Genomic DNA, 23,483 nt, shown 5'->3' with positions numbered 1-23,483 from the left:
AGGGGGCATTTTTATAGACTTCAGCTTTCATCGCATCTAATGTACTTTTCTGGGTCAGGTAGAACGGTGTTTTCCATTTTCACAATTACCATGTGGTGCCACATCAAACACCAGATCTTCATTATCATTGTCATCTTCCAGGTGATATTGCAGGAAGCATGTATTGTGCAGTATGTTACCACCCTCGTCAGACAAAAAGAAAAGGAGTAGCATAGCTGTTCATTTCAGAATTGATATGAATGTGCATTTGGCTATCACAGGTTAAAGGGATTCTTTTCTTCACGAGGATCTAAACATCCATTTCAACTCCGATATGGAGAGTCCAGGTTCCAATCCTAAGCACTTTAGGGAATGTGCCATTCATGTCACTTTTCCTGTCTTCCCAGTGTGTTAAATTACTCCATCGATGAGGAAGGCATGTTTTGTCTAACCCTGAGTGGTGTCTTTTTGTTCTTTCATTGCTCCTCGTAGCACAACAGAACACTGGTTGCTTCTCTAATGGTGTAATGATTCTTCTTTCCCATTTTGAATACGGGGAGTTCAATATTGTTACTGTATTCACAATTTTGTTCAGTGTTTCCATGGTTCTCATCTTCCTATAAAATGATAATGGATGTTATGTTACTGAGGTTATGTTACTGAGGTCTCATAAGGGGTTATTGGGATATGATATATTAAGTAAAAATTCATAGGGATATGGGATATTTTGGGGAAGAATTTACAGGATACAGGATAATTAAGAAAGATATTCTCAGAAATCGAAACTCAAAGTGGGGGATACGGGATATTTAGGCCAAAAGTTAATGAAATATGGGATGCTGAACCCCCCTCCTCATAGGGCCTCGTTACTCCTGGACTTAATTTAGTTTGGAATTCAAGTCCCTTTCCACGCCCCTCTGTTTTCGTTTGGTTCCTAATGCAATTTTGAAACCTCCTCGTACTTGCATTTAAATTGTGAAAATGGAACAGAATATGATCTTGTGCGAATAAGATTTTTTACTGCAGCCTAAGACTATTCTTGAGACTTATCGCATATCATATAGTATTTTCTTTTAGGCTTGCTGATTTAATTTTGTTGATTTTTGAAAAAATATTCGTTCGCATTTCTCTTTATACTGTATCACCCCATAACAACTATCATCACTGCTCATAGAAAAACAGTGCCTTACTGACCTGCTCGGTTCCCATTTCACGCTTTGCTTGACTGGTGGAGACAGGTGTGCTACTCAAGATCTGCACATCATCCTAGAAATTAACAGAAAAGTTTTCGCCCTTTAAGATGTTTTTTGGTTTAAATTTTTCAACTGCAAGTATGTATGTATGTGCAAATTTAAACTTTAAAGTTATAATCCATCAAAAATTTTCACTCACGTGTGACTGGTTTAAGTGCAGCACATAATTTAACTTTGCCCAGCTAGATCTGGGGAGTATCCAAGTGTTATTCCCCAATTTTCAAAACCATGTGTGTTGTGAAAAATATTTGAAGGATAATAAACACAATAGCCAACATTTGGCTCAAAAATATGCTTGGATGTCTGTCCTTGGACATTATTTGTTCCTCAAAGTTCACAATTTTCCTCAATTTATGCTCTAGGAAAATTGTGTGCTTCTCAGAACATATAATTTCTGTGGACAAATATCCAAGTATATTTTCCTGCCAAATGGAGGCTACCATTTATATATATTTGTTGTATTTGTTTTCCCCTAGATACTATCTGTATTCTCTTTTAATACTCAGCTCAGACCTTCATATTACTTTTAGAATCATGGTAAACAAAACAAAAAATAAATAAAGAAATAAAACTAAATAGACAATTTTTTTTACATTATCCTCACCCATTAAATGTTGACCTTTGATGTTATAAGACATCATGTAAATGAAGGACAGGGTAGGGGGGGAGGAGTGGACTTATGAAGAATAGAATAAGATAGCCTAGTTCATACGAGTGTTTCAATAATTTTGCAAAGGAATCAAACCATTGGGCACATTCAGTTTGAATTTTATAGCTCTTACTTTGATCGGTGCTGTAGTCTTCCAGCATTGTAATATATAATTCAAAGGTGGAGTTGCACAAGTAATTGACAGGACATTTAATTCATGATGTTGTTAAATTTGTTACTTGACTGGCCTCATCGAATATTTTACCCTACCCTGGCTGTCTGTATTTAGGTGGAGTACTTACGATCTGTAGATCGTCCTGCAAATGCAAAAGAAGGGCTTTATGTTACATTATAATTTTTATAACGATTCATTCAAGAAAAGGTGTGCCTTCAGAGTTTTCTTGGTCATGAAATGTTTAGTGCACCTGGATTAAATCACAAATTCATCAAACCCATATGAAAGTAAAAACTAGTAAGCCCTAGTCAACTGGCTACATGAATAAATCATTTCAGCAATATCTGTATTTTGGTAATCAAGAGGTATACAGGTGGAAAAAAAGGTAAAGTCTGTGTCTGAGCCAAGTGGCCCATGCAGCTGGAGCTTATCGCGGTCTTTGTAGCATTAAGTGATTTAGAGTATTTCTATTCAAGAGAGACAATGTGAGGGTAAAATGCCTTACCTCAAAACACAATGAAACACCCTGGCCAAAGCTTGAAGCTGGGTGCGGAGTCAAGCGCACTAACCAACATGCCACCCTGCCTCTCACAAATGAAAGTTTTAACTGTAAGGCGTGCATCAAACTTACCTCGTCTTTCTTCTTGGTGGCATTTGACATGCTTGCAGTAAAGCATACCGGCTGATCATTATTAAGAAGTGTCACCTCTTCCTACAAATGGGTACAAAATTCCTCCAATCAGATTTTGTTGTACAGTGGATATTGATAGTGGCACATAGAAGCCAGCATGCTTTGATTATCTGTTTCTTCATTTCTATATTACTGTAAGGCGTGCATTAAACTTACCTCATCTCTCTTTTTGGTGGCTTTCTGCTTGTTTTCTGTGGGGCTTACAGGCCAATCATGATCAATAATCTTCACCTCTAGCTAGAAATGAGTACAAAATTCCTCCAATCAGATTTTTTTATACAGTAGATATTGAGAGTGGCACATAGAAGCCAGTATGCTTTGAAGCTTAAATCATCTTTTTCGTTATTGCTAAATAACTGTTTTGCGTGCATTAAATTTACCACATCATCATCTCTGAGGCTTTTCGCTTGTTTGCTCTGGAGCTTGCGGGCTGATAACTATTTAGAAACTTTAACTCTTCCTATAAATGAGTACAAAAATTCCTAAAATTAGTGTTTGTAATAGTGTGGAGATTTACAGTGGCATGAAAAAACTAGCATGCTTTGACACTTTACTCATCTGTATATACCAATTTGAAGAAACGTTGACCATGTAAAAAGCATAAGCCCTGAACAACAAGACTGAATGGGATTAGTAATGTTCAACTTTATTCATAATCAAGAAATGTTTTCTTAAGAACTGTCTTCTTGAGCGACCTGTCCTATTGTAATGTCCATTTTGTTACACACGACAATTACTTTTCTCCAATTTCCCCGTAAATACTTGTTTGATACAAGATAAATAAATAAACCTAGAAGCTATATAAAAGTGTTTAAAATAATGTAGTATTATGGAACTGCATAAAATTATAGAACTATTAAACTTATAAAGATTAGGTTAAACAGCAAGTAAGGTCTATAAACTTACAACTTTATAAAAGTTCTTAAAATGATATAGTATATGGAGCTACATAAAACTAAAAAAAATAAGTTAAATTGCAAATAAGGGACTATAAACTTGTAAGGTCAACCTCCTTGAGTCCACATTAAAAACTGTGGTGGCAATCGATATTTCTTAAATTATTTGGAATGGTGTTCCATAGTCGCACAACCCGGCATCTCCATGACTTGACTTTTGACTTTGTAGAATTTACTCTAGGTAATTTTAAAATAGCATCACCACATAAATTATAGTTAGATTTATGTGCTGTCATGAACTTGGAAATGCTTGTAGGTGCATTTCCACTCCCAATTACTCCAAACACTGTTTTAACATTTTTGCACATCTTTGATTTGCTCGTGTGCTGTATCCATTTTTAACAAATTGTGTCTCATAAGTAAAGATTTTGTCCTGATAAATGAAGTGGAGTGCCATGGCCAGCTCGTTTAGTTTTTTTAGTTTTTCTGTTGAGTGAGTACTACAAAAATGCCAAGACTCTGCACAGTAATTAAAGTGTGGAACAATAAATGCTCTATAAAGCTTTTCTCATTTCATTTCATTTCATTTTCCTCGTACCATTTATCAATTTTACCTAAGTCCAAATTTATGGCTTGTTCTATATTTGTCACATTGTCTTCAGCATCGATTTATGTATCATCTGCATAAGTGGACAGTAAAGTAAAATCAATGATATGAGGAAGGTCATTCATAAATATGTTGAACAATAGAGGCCCCAGGATTGATCCCTGGGGAATTCCTCTCTTGACGGGTAACCCAGGGGAAAACATGCCTGCAAGTTTTACACATTTCTTGCAATCTCTTAAATAATCCTTACTTTAACTAACTGTGTTGTTGTCTGCACCGTATTTAGCCAGTTTCTGGATAATTAGACTGTGCCATAACATGTCGCATGCTTTAGAGAAGTCCATAGACACCAACCCAATAATTTTTTGGTTATCCAATTCTTTCCTACACTGCTCTGTTAAACTGAGGAGGGCAGTATCATAGCCGTGCCCCATTCTAACTAGCTTGCAATAAAGATCCTCAAAGTATGGGCCAACCCTGTTATGAATTAGTCTTTCGAACGCCTTTGACAGTCATGGTAATATTGATATTGGCCAGTAATTGGATTTCATTAGATTGCAGTCCTTATGCACTGGAGAAATTTCACCAAGTTTCCATTGTGACGGCTCAGTCGCATGATCTAGCACATAGTTAAACACTGTGCTAATCGGCTAGGACAACACCTCTGCTAATTGCAGAACAAGTCTTGGTGGAATTAAGTCCCAACCAGTTGCTTTGTTAGGCATTAATCCTTTCATAACCTCACATACTTCTATTGGGTTTGATTTTCTAAGCAACAGCATTGCATCAACAGCTATATGTGAAAGATCAATATCGAGGGTGGATGTGTAATTTGCACCGTTGGTATCAAAACCAGTAAAATATGCATTTAAAGTCTCAGCCACCTCATTCTGTTCCTTAATTATCTTACCATTGTCCTTAAGTATTATCCAGCCGGTATTTAAATTTTTACGTGAATTAATAAATGGTGAAATGGTAGTCCAAAGTTTCCTCTGATTTCCACAAGTTTCTTCACATTGTTTGGTGAAACGCTCCTTTACCACTTTCCTCCTCATACTAACAACTTTTTTTCAAGTTCTGCAGTAATTTTTCCAATCATCTGGGCTCCTAGATTTATTAAATATCCTCTTGAAATGATCTCTTTGCCTCATCACTTTCCGAATATCAGACTGGGTGAAGAATAGAAATTGTCCATATAAACAACATGCCCTTTACCTTCATAACCATCCAATAAGCTTGTGACAACTTGCTCAGTTAATGACACATTTTTCTGCCTCAAAAAGGAATTTTTCCCAGTATATATTTGACATTGTAGAGTATATCCACTACATGACTCGCTGAGGACAAATTCTTTTATTCCCCAACGGGTGGGTTTTGCAGGTAAGTATTGTCAAAAGCTCAGTCGCCCTTTAAATTTGACCACACTCTCATCAATACATAGGTTTTTCTTGGGCTTATAAACAATCTCATATCTGTGATGTCTAATAAGGGTTGAATTTTGAACAAGATGTTATATCCTTCTCCTCTTTCTGCTTGAGATAGAGAGATAGAGATACTGAGATAGATATACTTTATTAACCACCATTGCAGCCATAGGCTGAATTAAGGGATGTTTACAAATACTGATGATAACAAAAGAGAGAATAAGAAAAATTTTTCTACATCTTATAGACATGGCTAAAAATAAAACTGTTCTTCAAACGCTCGATTTTACATAGGGGGAGAGTGAAATCACTTTTGCGTCTCAGTGCATATTTACAACTCTTCCTTTGGGAGAGGAGGCTATGGAGATTGTGGGTGGGGTTACAGACGATCTCGTCAAACAGATTGATTGAAATCTTTTCTCTCCTCTCATGAAGTTTCGGTAGGCCAACTGTTTCTAGTGCTACACAATATGAAAGGTCAGGATAGATGATTCTGAATGCCCTTCTTTGGATCCATGATTAGCAATATCATTGAAATGCAAAAATATTTTCAACTGTTCAAATTTGTTTCTTTGCATTACTTTGGCAAATGAAGTCTTGGTTAACCAGAAATTTCCCCAGTAGTCTCGCTAACTAGGTTTTTGGCATAAACCCATAGCTATTTGTAGGGCAACAAATGCTTTGACTTCTTCAGGAGAGGTGTCATACCAAGAACCGAGCCGAGATGCGCGAGGCAAATCAACTGTGTTATCAAAATACTGTCCAGCATATCTGTTTGTTTCTACTGCAATAAGGTCAAGTGCTTCATCCGGAAAAAATATAGAGAAAAGTTAACTGGCTTGAAGTCATTAGTCGATTGTATTCCAGAAGCCATACAGATTCAAACGGATTGAAATCCTCATAAAATTGCCAGTTAAAAATGTTATCAGCAGAAGAAGTATTTTTACGCCTACCTGCTGAACGTATTACACGAGGCTGGGGAAGTGTATCCTCGGACTGTTCTGATCCTGAGCTGTCACTTTGATCAAAGTGCCATGTTCGGAGCTGGTGCTGCCCTTTTCAGAAATTTCATCTAAATCTGAGTATTCATCTTGAGAAATAGCTTTGATAACTTCTTCTGTCCTGAAAGAATCGCAAGCAGCCATTTTCAAATGTCCCACGATATAATGAACTCAAAATCTCAACGTTTACCTTGACCGCTTGAGATCAAATTGCTTTGTGAACTCAAAAACACAACAAACACGTGTTTTGACTATGTTTTATTTAACGGCAACATAGATTGGAGGATTGCTCAACTAGGATGACCCAATCAGAGCACTGTATAGAATTGTCAACAATAGTCGCCTTTGGCCCTGTATGGGTAAGTCGACAAATGTCGAAAGGGTTAAGGAACACTAATAATTGATTCAACCCACTTGACACTTTACGGGCTGGGAATGAGCTAGATTCCTATAGTTGATTCCTATCATTGATTCAACCCACTGGACACTTTACTGACTGGGAATGAGCTATATTCCTATGGAGTTGATTGAGTTGATTTATGAGATGGAAATGAATGTCCAGAAGGAGCTGATGATGAAAGTGTTGTTGTCCCTCAAAGCAAGGTGGTGTTGAGTAATCAACAAAGGATCCAACTTGACCTTCTGGTCTCCAACTTGAGCATAAACAGGAACAACAACATTAAAAAATATAGACCTGTTGTGAATGCTGTTCAAGAAATGTTAAATTAATGAAAGGCAAGAGCCCATATAGAACCATCAATGAAATTGTATGGCTTCCATCGATCAAATATGCAATGGTTGCAAAGCAATAGTCAGAAACAATGTTAAGGTGATTTGTTGTTGTTTTTGTAATTTATAAGCACAATGGTCCTATGTTGAATAATGTGAAAAAATGTGTATTCAACATATCGGTACAAGCTAAAGTATAACTGTGTGTTTCCAATTGTCTAATGAAAGGTACTATTTTGTATCAGTAAAAACCTACTAATGGTCTATCACCAATCGAGCCCTCTGATTAGTTGAGCTCCTAGAGCTGCGAGGGGTGTATTTAGCGACAGATCTCTAGTAGGGAAAAGTGCTAGTGTTAAGAACCAAAAATACATTATTTCACACCAATTACATCTTTTTATACTTTATTAGACTAATTACTAGCTTCTAGTACAATCAATGCTGTTGAGGCTTAGAGAATTGATCCTTGTGACTTAGCTGTCGTTGTCCCAAATGCAGGTCAGGTGGTGTTGTTCCTCATATCTATTCAGGTGCAAGAGGAGTGTTGAAGAAGCTTTTCACATCTGCATCAACAATCATGATTTGGATAGAGATGGAATGCAGTCTTGTGACCAAGACTCTACTTTGAGTCTAAAACATATTGTTAATGAACATCAATGAACATCTCCCCTCAAGTATTCTCTTAAGTCACAGTTTAAAAATGGATGTTTAACTGAACAGCAAGTCAACACATATAAAATGTTTTTTAATCAAGTTTATTAGTAATGCATATAAAATAGTTGTTTTTTCTTAAATTTATCTTACAAAAGTTACACTGAAAAGATTGTCAAATTAGGGACAAATAATGTGAAATGGTCTCCAACACTAGCTACATTCATTCATGATCTTTGAAAACCAGATCAAGTAGAAAAAAAAACTAAAAGTGTACAATACTTTGCACTATATAGCACTATATAGTACTAATTAAACAATAAAAAGCTTAATATTATTAGCATAATTCTGCACTATTTAGTATTGGTGTTTGCACACTTTTAGTGTTTGTGCTCTAAACGGACATAAATGTTCATGTAAAAACAGGAAAGTATATAACGAGTATAATGGCAATATAGCCTTGTTTAACTCCTTAAACAAGCAAAACTAGAACTGCAACAACAATTGGAACTTCAGAAACTGCTTCATCTTCAATGACTTTTTAGGGGCATATTTAGAAGTCATTCATCCATGCTGTAGACTATTCAGAGTAGGGAATGCATTTAGAAGTTCTGTTACTGTTGAAGTTGTTGTGTTACTGCTACCAGGTCTTGCTGATGTAGAGTTGGCTGTAGTGCTTCCCGACGCACTCTCTGTGGGTTTAAGCCTTTGTTCGATTGTATCTAACTCTTTACTGTTGTAATTGTTGAGTTAAGATCAGGCTTGTCTTGCAATGTTGCTCAAAGCTTGACGAAAATCATAACTGCTGCCTGCCATCTTTGCCATGGTGGTAAGTTAGACCATGAAGTTCATGGTTGAGTGAGAACTGGGCACCAGAACAAGTGCACATATTGCATCATACCATATGGAATGAAAAAATTTAGCATATATATTTTTGAGTCATTCTGAACTGATTTATGAATTGAAGATAAATATAATTTTTGCCCAATTATTTGAGAAACCACAAATAACTGAAGTTAAAGGCATGTTAATCATGAAAGTTTTGAAGGAATAGTTGGAGACACATCTTTTTGGGGAAAATGAGAATAAACTTTTGGAATTGACAATCAATATTTTTGTTCTGAATACTGTCCATAACAGTGCCCCATATGTGAGTTCTGCTAGGAACATCAGAGTCCTCTTTGATCAGCAAATGACTCTTGTCGAACACGTCATCTTAGGAATACAGCCAAAATAAGAGACAGTCTCACAAAAAGACACTGAAATCTTAGTTCATGCTTTAATTTCCCCTAAATTAGATGGTAGTAATTCATTACTCTATGGCCTTCCTTAATCTCTGGTTGATTGTTTACAAGCTGTCCAAAACTGTTCTGCACACCTTGTAACTTGTTCCAGGAAACATGGTCATATCACACCAATCCTCACAGTTACACTGGCTTCCTGTGTACAGCTGCATCTAATACAAGATACTTCTGTTAAACTTTAAAGCTGTATCACAGAAATATTGCAACAACAAACCATCAAGAAGCATAAGATCTTCCTCTAAGAGGCTCCAGGTAATACCATCGGCCAAATTGAAGAAGTATGGCTGTAAGTAAGTAAGTAAAAGCTTTATTAATATGTCAATGTATTTAGCTTTCACAAGTAATTAGAGACACAAAAGAAATAAATACAATAATATAATTTTTTTTACAAATAAGAAATGATGAAAGATGAAATATAATTCATATGAATAACATGTATAAATTGTGCAATAAAAGCTAGATATATAAAAGGTGGTCTCTAACGGTTGCACAGGTTACAGCAGCTATTGTTATTGTTTAAGAATGATGCTAGGTCTTTTTTTCCTAATATTCTTTTTAAAGGATTCAATATTCAAGGAGCCTTTCTGCAGATCATTCTCATTTGCAGCACCTACCATTTGAACTCACTGCCAGAACCCATTCGTAATCTTGATGATATTTAAAAATTTAAAACTTCTATAGACTTTCTTATTCAAACAACATTTTGATTTAAGTTCTGTGAGACATATTGCAATTAAGAATTTCAACTTATAATCTTTACTTTTAATTCTAATCTTAATTTTCAGATACAAATTTTTAACTTGTTCTTTTACTGAAGTAATTTTTTAATCGAAAAAATTTTCAATCTTGAATACTCAGTTTTAGAGTGCCATGAGCATGCAGATATGGTGCTATAGAAATCCTTACTATTATTGCTGTGAGTGGCCTGTGTGTGCTGTTTCCTCTAACCTTGTTTAAGTTCTTTGTTGCCTCTTGCAAAAGGTCTGTGGTGAGTATTTGGGCATATTCTGTCATTCTTTCTTCGTGAACTTCTCATGTTGCATTTGTGGTCCTAGTGTTGGTTTTTCCACTGTGCAGAATGTTCTTAACAAATGTGACTGAGGCTTGTTTTGATAACTCTGACATGTTATCATAAGATACAGTTGAGAAAGGTTGAACTGTCTTTCAGCAAGAACATTGTTAACTGGAAGACTGAAAATGTGCTTGGCATAGAACTCAAACAAGTTTGGAGTGGCTTCTTTACTTATGAATGAGCCCTGTGACTCCTTTAGTTTCCAAAGAGTAGCCCATTTAATTAATCCAACTCTGTCCATAGACACCAATGTGAGAATGTTCTGTCCATGAACATGAAAGTTATTTTTCACTGACTTGTCTCATTGATTTTCAGATCTGACTGAAATTGCAAGAAGCTTTAAAACCAAATGCTAGAAAGGACTTTGGTATCTCTGATCAGCTATCATGCCAAAAAACTTAGGAAAAGTTAACCTGTTTGTTCCATGATCTTTGACTACTTTCATTGCTTCTTGCAACATTGACCTTAACACTTGTTTGTGAAAATGGTTAATAAGTGCAGGGTCCTTCAACATTTCACTTAAAGTTTCATGGTGCTTCAGAACAGTTGCTGGCCATAGCCATGCTAGGTAACCACTGGAGCATTCAATTTCTGCATCACTAGCTTGTCATTTATTCAGAGATGAGATTATAAACTTATCTGGGAGCTCACTGTTACCATAAATTTTGCATTAATTGTGAATACCATTTTGTCAATAACATTTTGTTTTGCCACAACAATGCCATTGTCAAGTTAATTTGTACTTTATTTTGTAATAGTTGTCACCAATGTTGCATTTCGCAGCTAGGCAATGTAGGCAATGTAGTTAACCACTACAATAATAAACAAAGGAAAGTGGAGGAAGGTACATGTAAACATTTCAAAATAAAGTCAGATGTGTAAATTAAGTGAGGCCAAGTATATATGCTGTGATAATTTAGCTTTTCAAGCTGTCACCAATCTACAGCATCATCAGGGAATGATTTACATGTCTGACTTTTTAACACTATGCCACTCAAGGATGCTTGACTTCGAAATCAACTTGAGTTTTGTTACTCTCACACGAAACAAGTTAAGTTTGAAAATATGTTACCTAGAAAGTTTTAGAACCCTTCAACTTACACTTATTGTGAGCTTTCACAGAGCAAAACTGTCGATATATGTTTAGATGTTTTTGGATTTGTTGTCGTTCTTAGTTTTGGAGATTTGGAGTGAGTAATTAGGTCTTAAGACGTATTTTGAACCATGCCCTGCTGGGTATTTTACTTATTTTTGCTCTCTGTTTGTATATGCAAGAAATTCTTGGATAAATAAGTAACAATCGTACAAAATTCCAGTTCTCAGAAAAAAATGTCTGCAATTGCATATTAAGAGTTTGTCAAAAATTGCATCAATCCTATGAAAATCCCACAAAACTTACACAGCAAATAAAATTATAGTAAATAGTGTCCCACCACTCAGTTTGCAACTGTCAGAAGGAAATTTATACCTGAGTGATTGCATTACTTTCAACTCCTGTTTATTGCTACCAACAACCAAAATCTAACTGACAGACATAACATGATGACAATTTCCATTATTATCTCGTGGACTCCCTCTTTTAACTACAATTTGTTGATGTGTACGGTTAAGAATATATGAAAGTCATATATTTGAACTGCGGATAAAGACATGAATGAAAGTGATCCTCGCAGTGATATGCACTACTTAGGCAGTAGTGAAAATAAGGCCTGAAAAAAATTCAGGCCTGTACGGGATTTGAACCCAAGACCTCTGCGATACCGGTGCAGCGCTCTACCAACTGAGCTAACAAGCCAACTGGGAGCTGGTCATGATGGTGGTTCTAAATAAACCCGTGAAGTGATGAATGTACGGTTAAGAATATATGAAAGTCATATATTTGAACTGCGGATAAAGACATGAATGAAAGTGATCCTCGCAGTGATATGCACTACTTAGGCAGTAGTGAAAATAAGGCCTGAAAAAAAAAATTCAGGCCTGTACGGGATTTGAACCCAAGACCTCTGCGATACCGGTGCAGCACTCTACCAACTGAGCTAACAAGCCAACTGGGAGCTGGTCATGATGGTGGTTCTAAATAAACCCGTGAAGTGATGAATGTACGGTTAAGAATATATGAAAGTCATATATTTGAACTGCGGATAAAGACAGTCTTTATCCGCAGTTCAAATATATGACTTTCATATATTCTTAACCGTACATTCATCACTTCACGGGTTTATTTAGAACCACCATCATGACCAGCTCCCAGTTGGCTTGTTAGCTCAGTTGGTAGAGCGCTGCACCGGTATCGCAGAGGTCTTGGGTTCAAATCCCGTACAGGCCTGAATTTTTTTCAGGCCTTATTTTCACTACTGCCTAAGTAGTGCATATCACTGCGAGGATCACTTTCATTCAAATTTGTTGATGTGTTGTGCAATGGCACCTCTCTCTGTAGATTTGCAAGTTAAAAGACTAGTGTTTTCAAACTTCCAGCCAAAAATTTTTCACATTTATTGGTCATGTTAAAACAGAAAAGGTAATTGTAAAAGTGTAGTTCATGTACAGTGTTTCAAGCTGGAAGCACCATTACTATTAGCTGACATTTGCAGTTGCCTGCTGGGTTATCCAGGTTTATCATAAACAAATTCTTGTCTGCTATTAACGACTGATTCCAATCTTTCTGCTGAAGAACAAAAGTAGACAGCATTTTCCATTCTGTGGAAGGCAAATATTCCATTATGAGAGCTGACATGGTGAGACCACTGCCAAGAAGGTAGGCCATGCAGTTCTGAAAGGCAAGATATTCCATGGCAGGGCTGCTTCCAGCAACATTTCTCTAAAAGAAGAAATACACACATATACTCCTTTTATTCTAGAAACAATATATGCTTTGGTCTTGTAAACTAGTAGTGGATGCTTGTGATTAATGTTCAATTTCAAAATGTACAGAAGGAAAGGGATTTTGTCCAGTCTGTAAGTGTTATTTAAGGGTCTGGAAAGCTTTTTCAGATGAGGAAGCTTGACAATGTAACAAATCCCTTTCATCCATGGTAAATAAAGGGATACTTAAAAGAAACTTGCTTGGACTAGAGAAAAACAAACAATCATGGGAATAGTACAAGAAAATATGGTGTAAGCACTATGTTTTGCACCATGTTGCATACTGTCATGTCTCCCATATCCTGCTATTGCCATATATATCCTCTCACTTTTTTTCAACACTTCTAGCATTTTTTCTTGGCATGTCTTCCAGTATAGGTATGTAGTAGGAAAGAGCTTCCCCTAACCAAAACATTGAAAGTTTATCACCTAAAACATTGATTTTGTAATTTTATAACACTTATGGGCTGTGCAAGGTAGTGTCTAAATACACAATACTCCCCTTCTCCATATTGCTAGCTACAATTGAGGAAAGAGGAGGCAGACCATTAGCAATGCAGCTAGCCAACCCAACAAACATTAACATATTTAAAAATTATACAAATGGAAATATTGGATGACAGGAAACAATCCAATATATACAAATAGAAAGCTTACCCTTTGATATCTGAAGTAACCTCTAAGGGAAATGCATTACAAACCCATGAATTTGAAGGGGCACTTTGTATGCAGAGTTTCTAGAGAGAAGTAATGCAAAACACAGCAAGAAATTCCTTGCAGGCATTTTTGTCCCTTCCATTTCAGGCTGACCTTTCTAGATGTGCTCCTTTTTAGGACAAGTAGTGCTTTTGCAAGTTGGTTTTAACTTCAACCATTGTCCCTTTTGAGCATGTCTCCACTAGTGGATTATCTGTTTGGCAAACAGGACAAATGGAAAGCAGCAGTAGCAGGTGAGACAAAAACACAATAAACTTGGAGTGTTTTTGGAGAATGTCATCCATTGGAAGCCTAAAGACAATAAACCAGAAGCAAAACCTAAGTTTTAGAGTTTAAATCATCATGCTATAAACCATAGCTACATAGCAAGACATTTTTTCATCTCCCTTTGATTCTGTGTCAGTTTCTGTCTCTATTTCCGTTTTGCCTTTGCCTTCCTCAACCTTTTCCTCCTTTTCTTCCTTGTTTTTCTCCGAACTACCTTCTTTCAGCTGTGATGGTAACTTTTGATGCTCTTAAAGAAATAAAACAATAAAAATAAGCATAAGAGGGTTCAATTGATAGCTTTTTAATCATTTGCTCTTACACAAACCTTTCTTAGTGTTGCTGAGAGATTCATTCTTGTCCTGCAATTGTACCTTCAAGTCAATCACTTTATTTTCTAAGATCCTGTTTTTATTGTATGACTTGCAACCAATGCAATCTTCAATCTGCATTGAGGCATTGCAGAATTCTGTTAGAGGAATCTTGTAGTCAGGGGACTTCATTTCAACCACCCTGTCAACAGTTGCTTCAAGGTGTTTCAATGGTTCATTATCAGCAGTATCACTACTTGTTGCAGCCATGACATTTTTTAGGATCTATAGAATAAATAATGAAAATTGAACTTCATATCTTTAGTACAGAAATGCCCAGAGAAATATGTACCTGTCAACAATCTCTTGTTGACATTGCATAGATGCTTGAGGAGGTACTGCTAGTACAGTTGCCAAGAAGTGCACATTGGATCAATGGAACATCAGCGATACCGATGTCATCCACAATAAGCCATGGCACAAAAGATAGCTTAGCTTCCCTAAGAACAGGGAATCTCATTGGGAAATCCTCTGGCTTGAAATGTATTAAACATATGTGTCAGTTCAAAGTCGGCGTCCACTTAGTACACTTCACACTCATAAACTGAATCCACCTCATTCGCCTTTTCCTTACCTCTGGCCTTTGATTGCCTTTAAATGGAATCTTGTGGGGATAAATATTCTTCTTCAAGGCTTGGTATTCAAACAACCCTAAACTACACATCAAAACAGAATTTCTTGGCTTGAAAGATCATAAACAATAGATTCCACACTCACTTTGCTTCTTTGATAAACTTGGACCTACTACCTTGATTTCAGCAATATTGGGGTACCAATACTCTTCCACAGAGCCAAAGAGACACAGGAAGCCCAAATTCACTTCAATTTTGGACTTTTGTCACCTCGTGAAATAACAAAGATGCATCAGAATCACTTACAAATCTTACCAGACACCTACATGCTTCTAAATTCAAAATTGTTTTAAAAAGGTAAGTACTGGTTTTATAAGTCTTCAAACTATGATGGTATGTTGACCTGCAGGGACTGCGAATATCATACCCCATGTCTTTGTAGGAGTTCATTCGTACAAAATTAACATCTCAACGACATATACACCAGAAGTCTTTCAAACATAACAATCCAGAGATAAGTGTCATCAAGCTCAGCCACTCGTTTTTCTGATGTCTACATTTAGCTTTGTTTAGTTAGTGCTATCAAACAGTGTATCTGGCAATTATAGTCTGGTTACCAAGCTACTAGCTCAGGAAACCTTATGATATGAAATATACATACATAACATTGTTTTTTTGTCACAAGAGGAACCAACAGTTTCATGTAATATCAAAGTTGCTGTGCTTCTTGGGTCAACTGACCTTCAAGGCAAAGCTTACTTATTAAACATGCCTTAACATAGTGGTGAAAGTGAGTGTGTGACATGTGAAGAGACTGGTATTTCCCAAGGTAAAGGCCACACATGATGCTATCCACATAGACCTCCAAAGGAAGGGCCCCCAAATGCACCACACAGACACTGTTAGAGAACTCAGCTCAAGCAACTCAGAGGAAAAAAAGGTGAAAATTGAACATTGTCGCGAATGCCCTAGGGCCAAACTTCACGATATCACAGTATAAACTTGGTTTTAGGTGATTTAATTCACAGTTTTCAGGTACAGTACTCCCTCACTCTCTCCAGGCAACTCAACTACATCATACAATACAATGTAAAAACTAACGATCTGTCAACAATGGTGTCCTGTATCTAAGTTACTCGATCAAGCTGTCAATCAATACGAGATACTTGGCACTTGTCCATCTTTGATTTCTGACTGTCATTGACATGTAATCTAAATATCCTATCATCGCATGTTTTAAAGGTTCTCGCTTGAAATAATTATCTTGAAATGTTTGTATTAGTCACGCAATCTCCAACACACTCCCCCTGTTTGTCTCCGACGGAGAGAAACACTAAACCTAAGTGGTACTAACAACCAACTCACGTAAATCAATTACAGTCAATCAAGTGTTCTTAATCACAGTTCAGTGTTCCTTGAAATCCTGTCTAGTCCATTTCAGTAGCAATTTCCTGGATCCTCAGTTTTGCTGCCACTGCAGCATCTCGTCGTGGTCTGAATGTGGGTGCGCCTGGGTTAAGTTGCACTGAATTCTCTATAGCAGCTCTGTCGCACGTCAACTCTAATGGGTAGAGCTGTTGGATTGCTCTCCCTAGGGTGGCTTTCCCGGTTCGCAGCTTGGGGACTCGCACAATTCTATCTCTTCCAGCAATCAGGTCCTCTATGATGCCGAGCTTCCACTTGTTTCAGTTACGGTCATCATCTTTGATAATTACCACATCCCCCTCGCACAAGGGAGTGGCATGCCCCTCGTGTTTCAAGTTGTGCTGTTCTCGGAGGGCAACAAGATATTCACGGCTTCATCACTTCCACAGTGTGTCTTTGCAGGTTTTCAGGTACTTGGCTCTTTTGTGTAGGTCAACATCCTCCTCTCTCCACAGTTCTTGCTCAAGCAGGCGGTTGGATTTCTGAAATAAGAAGCTTGCAAGGTTGAGTAGCGGGAGCTGTACATCATCTTCAACGTAGGACAAGGGGCGTTGATTAAGTTGGGTCTCCACCTCAAGCACCACTTCACACAACTCTGTCCAACTTAGCATTTCTCGCCCGATAGTTTTGTAGAAGGCACGTTTGAAGACTCCCACAAGCCGTTCAAACTGTCCACCCCACCAAGGTGCATGAGTAAGGTTGAACCTCCGGGTGATCCGCTTCTCTGCCAGGTAAGCAGAGATATATGCTTGCAGCTGTTCGTCCGTCTGAATTTCTTTAAGCCAGTGTGCTGCTCCGATAAAGGTTTGTCCATTGTCTGAGAATATAGTGGAAGGGCATCCTTGGTGAGCAATCAAGCGCTTTAAGCTTCCAAGGAAGGTTGCAGTTTCCTGGTTTGGCCAAACTTCCAGATGTAAGGCTCTTGTCAGGCTGCAAGCGAACAGTACAAGGTAGGCTTTTCCTTCCATGCGCGGAGACTTCCTGTACTTAATAGGACCTGTAAAGTCAACACCAACCACTTTAAAGACGCCCGAGTGCTCCATTCTCTCCAGTGGTAGCAGCCCAGGAGGTGGGGCTGCAACAGCAATAGCCTGAAAGCGCTTACAACCATAGCACTGTTTGATGAGTTTCTTGACCAGGCACCTTAGACGTGGAATCCAATGCTGTTCTCTAACTTTGGCCATGGTAAGGCTCACTCCCAGAGTGGCCAGATGTGCTAGTTGCACCAACTTCTCTGCAAAGACTGTAGAGTCTGGGACGTAAATCGGATATATGCCTTGCAATCGTCCTCAACACTCTAGCACTCCATCTTGATTCTTCTGTAAGTTGAGCCTGTGTCTAGATATGCCCAGAACATTGTCCCCCGGATTTTCAGTGGTACTATGGCGGGTAGGGACTTTTCCTCAACGGGTGGGGTGTATCTGCTTAGAGTGGCATTGGGATCCTACGTCTCGTTCCCCTTAGGCTTATCACACAAGCTGGTGTGGTGTTTGCTCTTGCACCTATAGTATCCCCTGCGACAACATTCTTTCCCAGTGTGCCCTGAGCAGGCGCAATTGTAACATAGCTGTTTTGGTATAAAGAATTCCCTCCATTTCGCGATTTTGTTGTATGTTGGGCACGAATCTCCCCAGCGGTTTTGGTTGCAGAACAGGCAGTGGGGGTCCTTCTGGTTAAAGTAATGGCGTTCTTTCTCTTTGTATCTGTTTGATCCTTATAATTGTCTTCGGCCTTGTTGCGCTTGAGCCATTTTTGGATAGAATCAATCAACTTTTCCATGTTCCAATCTTCCCACCCCTCGTCTGTCCTCACCAGATCGGGTTTCACTTGGGGGAGCTTGTTTAAGGTTGACAGAAGGAAACCCTTGAGCATCTCTCCCTCCCCCAAAGTTTGTAATGCGTCAAAATTCTTGCTCCACTTCTCATAAAATTCGAACACCCTTTCGTAATTTGATCCTCTGGTCACTGGCAAGTTAATTATTTCTTCCATGTGTGTAGCGACAACAGTTTTACTCTGTCCAAACTCAGTCTTCAACCTGTCCCATGCAGTTTTGTACCCCAGTGCACCTGGCTTTAAATTAGCTAATCTACTTCTCACCTTAGGGGCCACCAGCTCCAAAAGATATCCATATTTCTCTTCATCGGATAATGGTTTGTCATGTATTTGTGATGTAAACATGTTCTGAAACCTGATCCAGTCAACTGGAGTGCCATTGAAAGGGGTTATCTTGAGCTCTGGCAGCTTCGCACTGGCGGCTTTCGCGGCTTTTTCCATTTTGATTTTCTTTTCCGCCATTTCCAATTCTGCTCTCATCTTTTCTTCCCAAAGTTCCTTACTGACAATTCCCGGGTTTAATAACGAAAATGAAACGAAAAATTACAAAATAACTGGCCTCACGATCCTTGTGTTGTTTGCGTTGTTTGTCCTCAAAAACCTCCTTCTTTCACAATACCCTTCTGTCTCCTATTACAATTTCACTTGTCAATCATATGAATACTAAATGTGATATCCGGTTGTAACGCTAGACAGTCACGCTAGTTCCGGTCAGCTTAGCATACTTAGCTGTAATAAGGTCAGGACCTGTGCCACAGCCAGTTCTTATACTTTTGATCTGCTGTTCTACTTCCTTTAGGGAGATTGGACATAGTGAGAAGAAGAGGTTACCATAATCTGACAAAAAAGTGATATATTTTTTCAGACATTCTGATGAGGATGGATTGGTTCCAGTATCCTTTACATGGTCTTCTTAAAGTGGAAGTTCAACTCGTCAGGATCAGCAGCAATAGGCTTAGGGTCAGAATTAAGAATACAATGTACCATGCGCCAAAGCTCCACCTTTAATTTTTTCGACAAAGTACCTTTTGATGGAATGTACATTTTGATGTGTGATCTTTGTTCTGAGTAAATTTCGTATGCCTCTAAAACTTTTTCCAAATATCCTCTGATTTAGATTGATTGGCTTGATATCGAAGGTCATTCCCCTGCATTTGAAGCTGTTAAATATCATCTGATTTTAACATGGCACAGGAGGGTGTGTGACTCTAATTTTCCTCAAAGAAGCATGTCTGTCAAGGCATGAAGTAAACATTGAATTAAATAAGTCCAGATTTTCATTGATGTCGTTTGTACTGTTGTTGCCTTTTGTTGAACATTGTAAAAAAAAATTTCTTGTCCCAGTGTTGGGAGGCCTGTGCCTCCCATAGGGCAAAGCAGGCTCAAAAACATGCAGAAGAAATGAGTCGGACATGTTGTTGTAGTTTTTATTTTATCCTTACTGCAGATTCCCTAAAGCTCGTACATATTTAAATCATATAACTGATCTCAATTGTTTGGAGCTTAGAAATGAATGTTGAATTAGCGACTACATGTAGTGTAGATGGATCATGTGTACTATAGGTGGACTCGGTCGACATATCGGGCGACAGTCGACCGATATATCGGTCGACTATCGGTCGACTATCGGTCGACAATCGACCGACTATCGGTCGATAGTCGACCGATAGTTGACCGATTGTCGACCGATAGTCGACCGATGGTCAACCGATATATCGACCGACTGTCGGCCGATGCATCGGCCGATATGTAGCGATCAACTGCCGGTCAAGTATCGGTCAAGTATCGGTCAAGTATCGGTCAAGTATCGGTCAAGTATCGGTCAAGTATCGGTCAAGTATAGGTCAAGTATCGGTCAAGTATCGGTCAAGTATCGGTCAAGTATCGGTCAAGTATCGGTCAAGTATCGGTCAAGTATCGGTCAAGTATCGGTCAAGTATCGGTCAAGTATCGGTCAAGTATCGGTCAAGTATCGGTCAAGTATCGGTCAAGTAGCGGTCAAGTATCGGTCAAGTATCGGTCAAGTATCGGTCAAGTATCGGTCAAGTATCGGTCAAGTATCAGTCAAGTATCGGTCGAGGATCGGTCAAGTATCGGTCAAGTATCGGTCAAGTGTCGGTCAAGTGTCGGTCAAGTTTTGGTCAAGTATAGGTTCACTTACCGACCATATCGCTCAGAAGAAAATAGGCTAAGAAAGAGTGCGAGGTTTTTTCGATATATGTTCCGATTTGGTAATGGAAAAATACATGGTAAAGTTGGTCGCTCTTGTGTAACTAATGTTGTACCTTAACGTATTTCCATTATTCCTAAAACTACCCGGCTTATGCTTTATCCCTGATGTAATGCTGCCCTTAATCCAACATACCTAAAATGATTATTATTCCTTAGCTCTTATAGCTCTAACAGGTCCTTAACGTTATTTTGCTTGTACAACGTTATCGATATTAACTGTCCAGTTTATGTCGGTAATGGGATCCACCTAAATTGTATCAGCTAAAATTGCAGTGTGTAACTACCCAGCTAAACGAAAAGTAAATGATCTTTTGAAACTGAACTAGGCGGTTAAACTCATAAGCAAAGCGATTTTATAAAGACTTCTTTTTGTAGTAGTATGTACATGTTGGTTTTGAATTAGAATTCACATGAGTACACCCTACGAGTACATTTAGAACTGAGAACTCAGATTCTTATAAGCGGGTAAGTACTGTAGTTTGACTTACTAAAACAAAATCAAGTCTGCAATGAATATCTAGTTGTCTTTGCCTCCAGATAATCCTCTTGCCATTTGGATTAAAAATTCTCCAAACATCGCATAGCTCCAAATTTTCCATCGCATTTTGCACTACCTTTAAAGCGTTCTGATGTGTTCTGGTGATGCCATTTTTTCAGAGAAAATTGAGAGAGTAAAAAACATCCTAAGCAGCTGGTCTGCTAGGAGACTTACTCTTCTAGGTAAAATCACGATAATAAAAGCTTTGGCAGTATCCCAAATTGTATATGTTTTAACCTCTTCCAACGCATCAAGGTGTACTTAAGGAAATCGATACCCTGCTATATGACTTTCTCTGGGAAAGCAAAGGGGACAAACTTAAAAGGACACAAATGATCAATGATTACGATAAAGGAGGCCTCAAGATGATAGATATTCAAAGCTTTAATAAATTGCTAAACAAAAGTGGGTAAATGGAAACTTTTCGTAGACTTCCACCTCCAGAAGTGTAGGGGGAAAGTAATGTTTTTAAAGTGCTACTACGATCAAACTATCCATATCCATTTTTTATAATTTCGTGTAAAATATGACTGTCTAAAATACCTTGCTAAATATCAATCCATTACGACCATCAGAAATTTTTTTTTTTTGTATTGTATTTTTATTTCCGAGAAGTTGCAGTCGCCATTTCTTTATCTCGTTCCAATTATAGCCTGGTTGAGAATTAGGGAAAATGACGTCAAATGCTCAAAATACCTCGCGTAAAATAACTCGAGTGTGCTAGACTATTGCAATGTTTGAATTTATTACAGGTACAGTAAAAAACCCTTTTTTAAGAACCTAGATTTTAAGAAAAAAATAGATTAACTGAAAATGTTAGACAAAAATTGTACATTAAAACTCCTCTTTGAAACAGGTTCTTTTTTTTTGAGAAATTCAATCAAAGCAACAACACAGTTCCATGTATTAATGCTGAGTTTTGTTCTGTTTATCTTGGATAGCTTTGTAAACTTGGTAAATATATGCTTGGATTTTTAACGTATTATGCATACAATACCAAAAATAGGCCACGCCCTCCAATGACAAACAACTCATTTATTTTGAAAACTAGACTGCGAGCAGAGGGCGCGATCGACGAGCGGTGAGCGGCCAAGCAACGATCTCTTTTCGCTGTGACTGGCGCCCCTGCTGCTCGCAGATCACGGCCTCGCCCCTCATCGCTCGTCGATCACGTCCGCTTTTTCTTCGTTCGTTCCAGTGGGATTTCACTGCAAAAGAGACTGCTCGCAATCTATTTGAAAACAAGAACCTGTTAAAGAACCTGAGTAGCCAAATTTTCCAGTTAAGCACCATCTTTTATAATAACCTTCTTAGCCTTGCTTGGAAAAAATTAGGTTCCTATTAGCGGGTTTTTACCGTATATGCTTCTGAGTCTAAAATTGAAAAAAATACCAAATTGCACCAATGTTGCACTAAGGTCACAGGAACTGTCCCGTTTCGGGGGAGGGGGGTACTCCCGTAAATTTTGAATAAGTGTGTGCCTCGAAGAGTCTTGAACCCTGTCCCACTTTAAGGATGAAACAAACGAAAATTGTCCAAACACGAAATATGACACCCTATTCAAGGAAAAACAATAACCAAACAACGGCTAACCACGCGCGGCAAAACACAAATCTCGATAAAATCGCTTTGTTGACAATTTTAGCGGAATTTGCTTTTTGTTTAGCTGGCCATTTACACACTGCAATTTTAGCCGATACAATTTACATATCCTATCTAAAGATCACAACGGAAACACAATGCTAACAGAGGCAAAACGATAACCGCCAAAACCATACCCTATCCCGCGGCACATAAATAGACAAATTTCATTAAAACGTGTTGAATATATAGAAAAAAATTAAGAAAGACTGTTTCCTAGCAGGTGCAGGACATAAGTGGGTATTATAAACTGAAATACGGTTGATGTAATGGTTCGTATGTATTTTAGTTGATATGTTTTCTGTTGTAAAAAAGACCTGAATGAAATACAATATATACGAGGCATCGAGGTGAATCTCTTTATGGGCACATTTCTTGATGACACATTAATTGTTTCAAGGTAAAATGTGCACAGTTTTTGGCATTTTGGCTCTAATCTGGCTACAGGTTTTGCCGAAGATTTTGGGAATAATTCGGATGGCGCTATTTTTCTGTTGAAGTCACTACGGTGAGATCGACTTGCTGGGATGGAAGAGAAGAGAATAAAACGTGCTATAGCCATTCGCGAGAAGAAGATAAGGTGCAAATAAGCTTACA

The 23,483-nt window shown here is 38.0% G+C and overlaps 3 protein-coding genes and 1 pseudogene across 4 annotated transcripts; all 4 read right to left on the bottom strand.

Annotated features, from left to right (window-relative positions):
* Positions 1-211: 211 nt before the first annotated feature.
* Positions 212-6,898, bottom strand: LOC136284378 (uncharacterized). 2 transcript variants are annotated; one of them, XM_066174637.1, is made up of 8 exons: positions 6,866-6,898; positions 6,628-6,796; positions 2,904-2,984; positions 2,725-2,768; positions 2,562-2,677; positions 2,184-2,198; positions 1,174-1,245; positions 212-592 (listed from the first exon to the last, which is right to left on the bottom strand). In XM_066174637.1, the coding sequence occupies exons 4-8, from the start codon at positions 2,744-2,746 to the stop codon at positions 290-292; spliced, it is 528 nt and encodes a 175-aa protein (XP_066030734.1). In that variant the 5' UTR covers positions 2,747-2,768; positions 2,904-2,984; positions 6,628-6,796; positions 6,866-6,898; the 3' UTR covers positions 212-289. The 2 variants fall into 2 exon arrangements, with proteins under 2 accessions (XP_066030734.1, XP_066030735.1); XM_066174638.1 differs by having other exon boundaries at positions 212-596; positions 6,628-6,871.
* Positions 5,401-10,373, bottom strand: LOC136284163 (piggyBac transposable element-derived protein 4-like; annotated as a pseudogene).
* Positions 10,374-17,019: 6,646 nt separating this feature from the next.
* On the bottom strand, positions 17,020-17,826 carry LOC136284162 (uncharacterized). The gene has a single exon (XM_066173988.1). It carries the CDS (start codon positions 17,824-17,826, stop codon positions 17,020-17,022), a length of 807 nt encoding a protein of 268 aa, XP_066030085.1.
* Positions 17,799-19,015, bottom strand: LOC131782932 (uncharacterized; the record flags this gene model as incomplete). The annotated part of the gene is made up of 1 exon (XM_059099663.2): positions 17,799-19,015. A coding segment is annotated over one exon (948 nt), but the record flags the coding sequence as incomplete, so codon positions are not given.
* Between the last annotated feature and the right edge of the window lie 4,468 nt (positions 19,016-23,483).

The sequence above is a fragment of the Pocillopora verrucosa genome, chromosome 11 (genome assembly GCF_036669915.1).
Source record: "Pocillopora verrucosa isolate sample1 chromosome 11, ASM3666991v2, whole genome shotgun sequence".
Taxonomy (NCBI): Eukaryota; Metazoa; Cnidaria; class Anthozoa; order Scleractinia; family Pocilloporidae; genus Pocillopora; species Pocillopora verrucosa.
Note: the sequence above shows the minus strand (reverse complement) of the source record. Positions and strands in the feature narration are given on the sequence as shown.

What these genes read in the sequence shown, in the direction of transcription:
- LOC136284378 (XM_066174637.1), bottom strand. Translation starts at nt 2,746, where the DNA reads ATGATCAGCCGGTATGCTTTAC. An exon ending in GATCAGCCGGTATGCTTTAC is followed by an intron (nt 2,678 to 2,724) that starts TGCAAGCATGTC and finishes AGGTAAGTTTGA; the next exon opens with TGCACGCCTTACAGTTAAAA. An exon ending in GTGAAATGGGAACCGAGCAG is followed by an intron (nt 593 to 1,173) that starts GTCAGTAAGGCA and finishes TTTTATAGGAAG; the next exon opens with ATGAGAACCATGGAAACACT.
- LOC136284162 (XM_066173988.1), bottom strand. Translation starts at nt 17,826, where the DNA reads ATGGCCAAAGTTAGAGAACAGCATTGGATTCCACGTCTAAGGTGCCTG.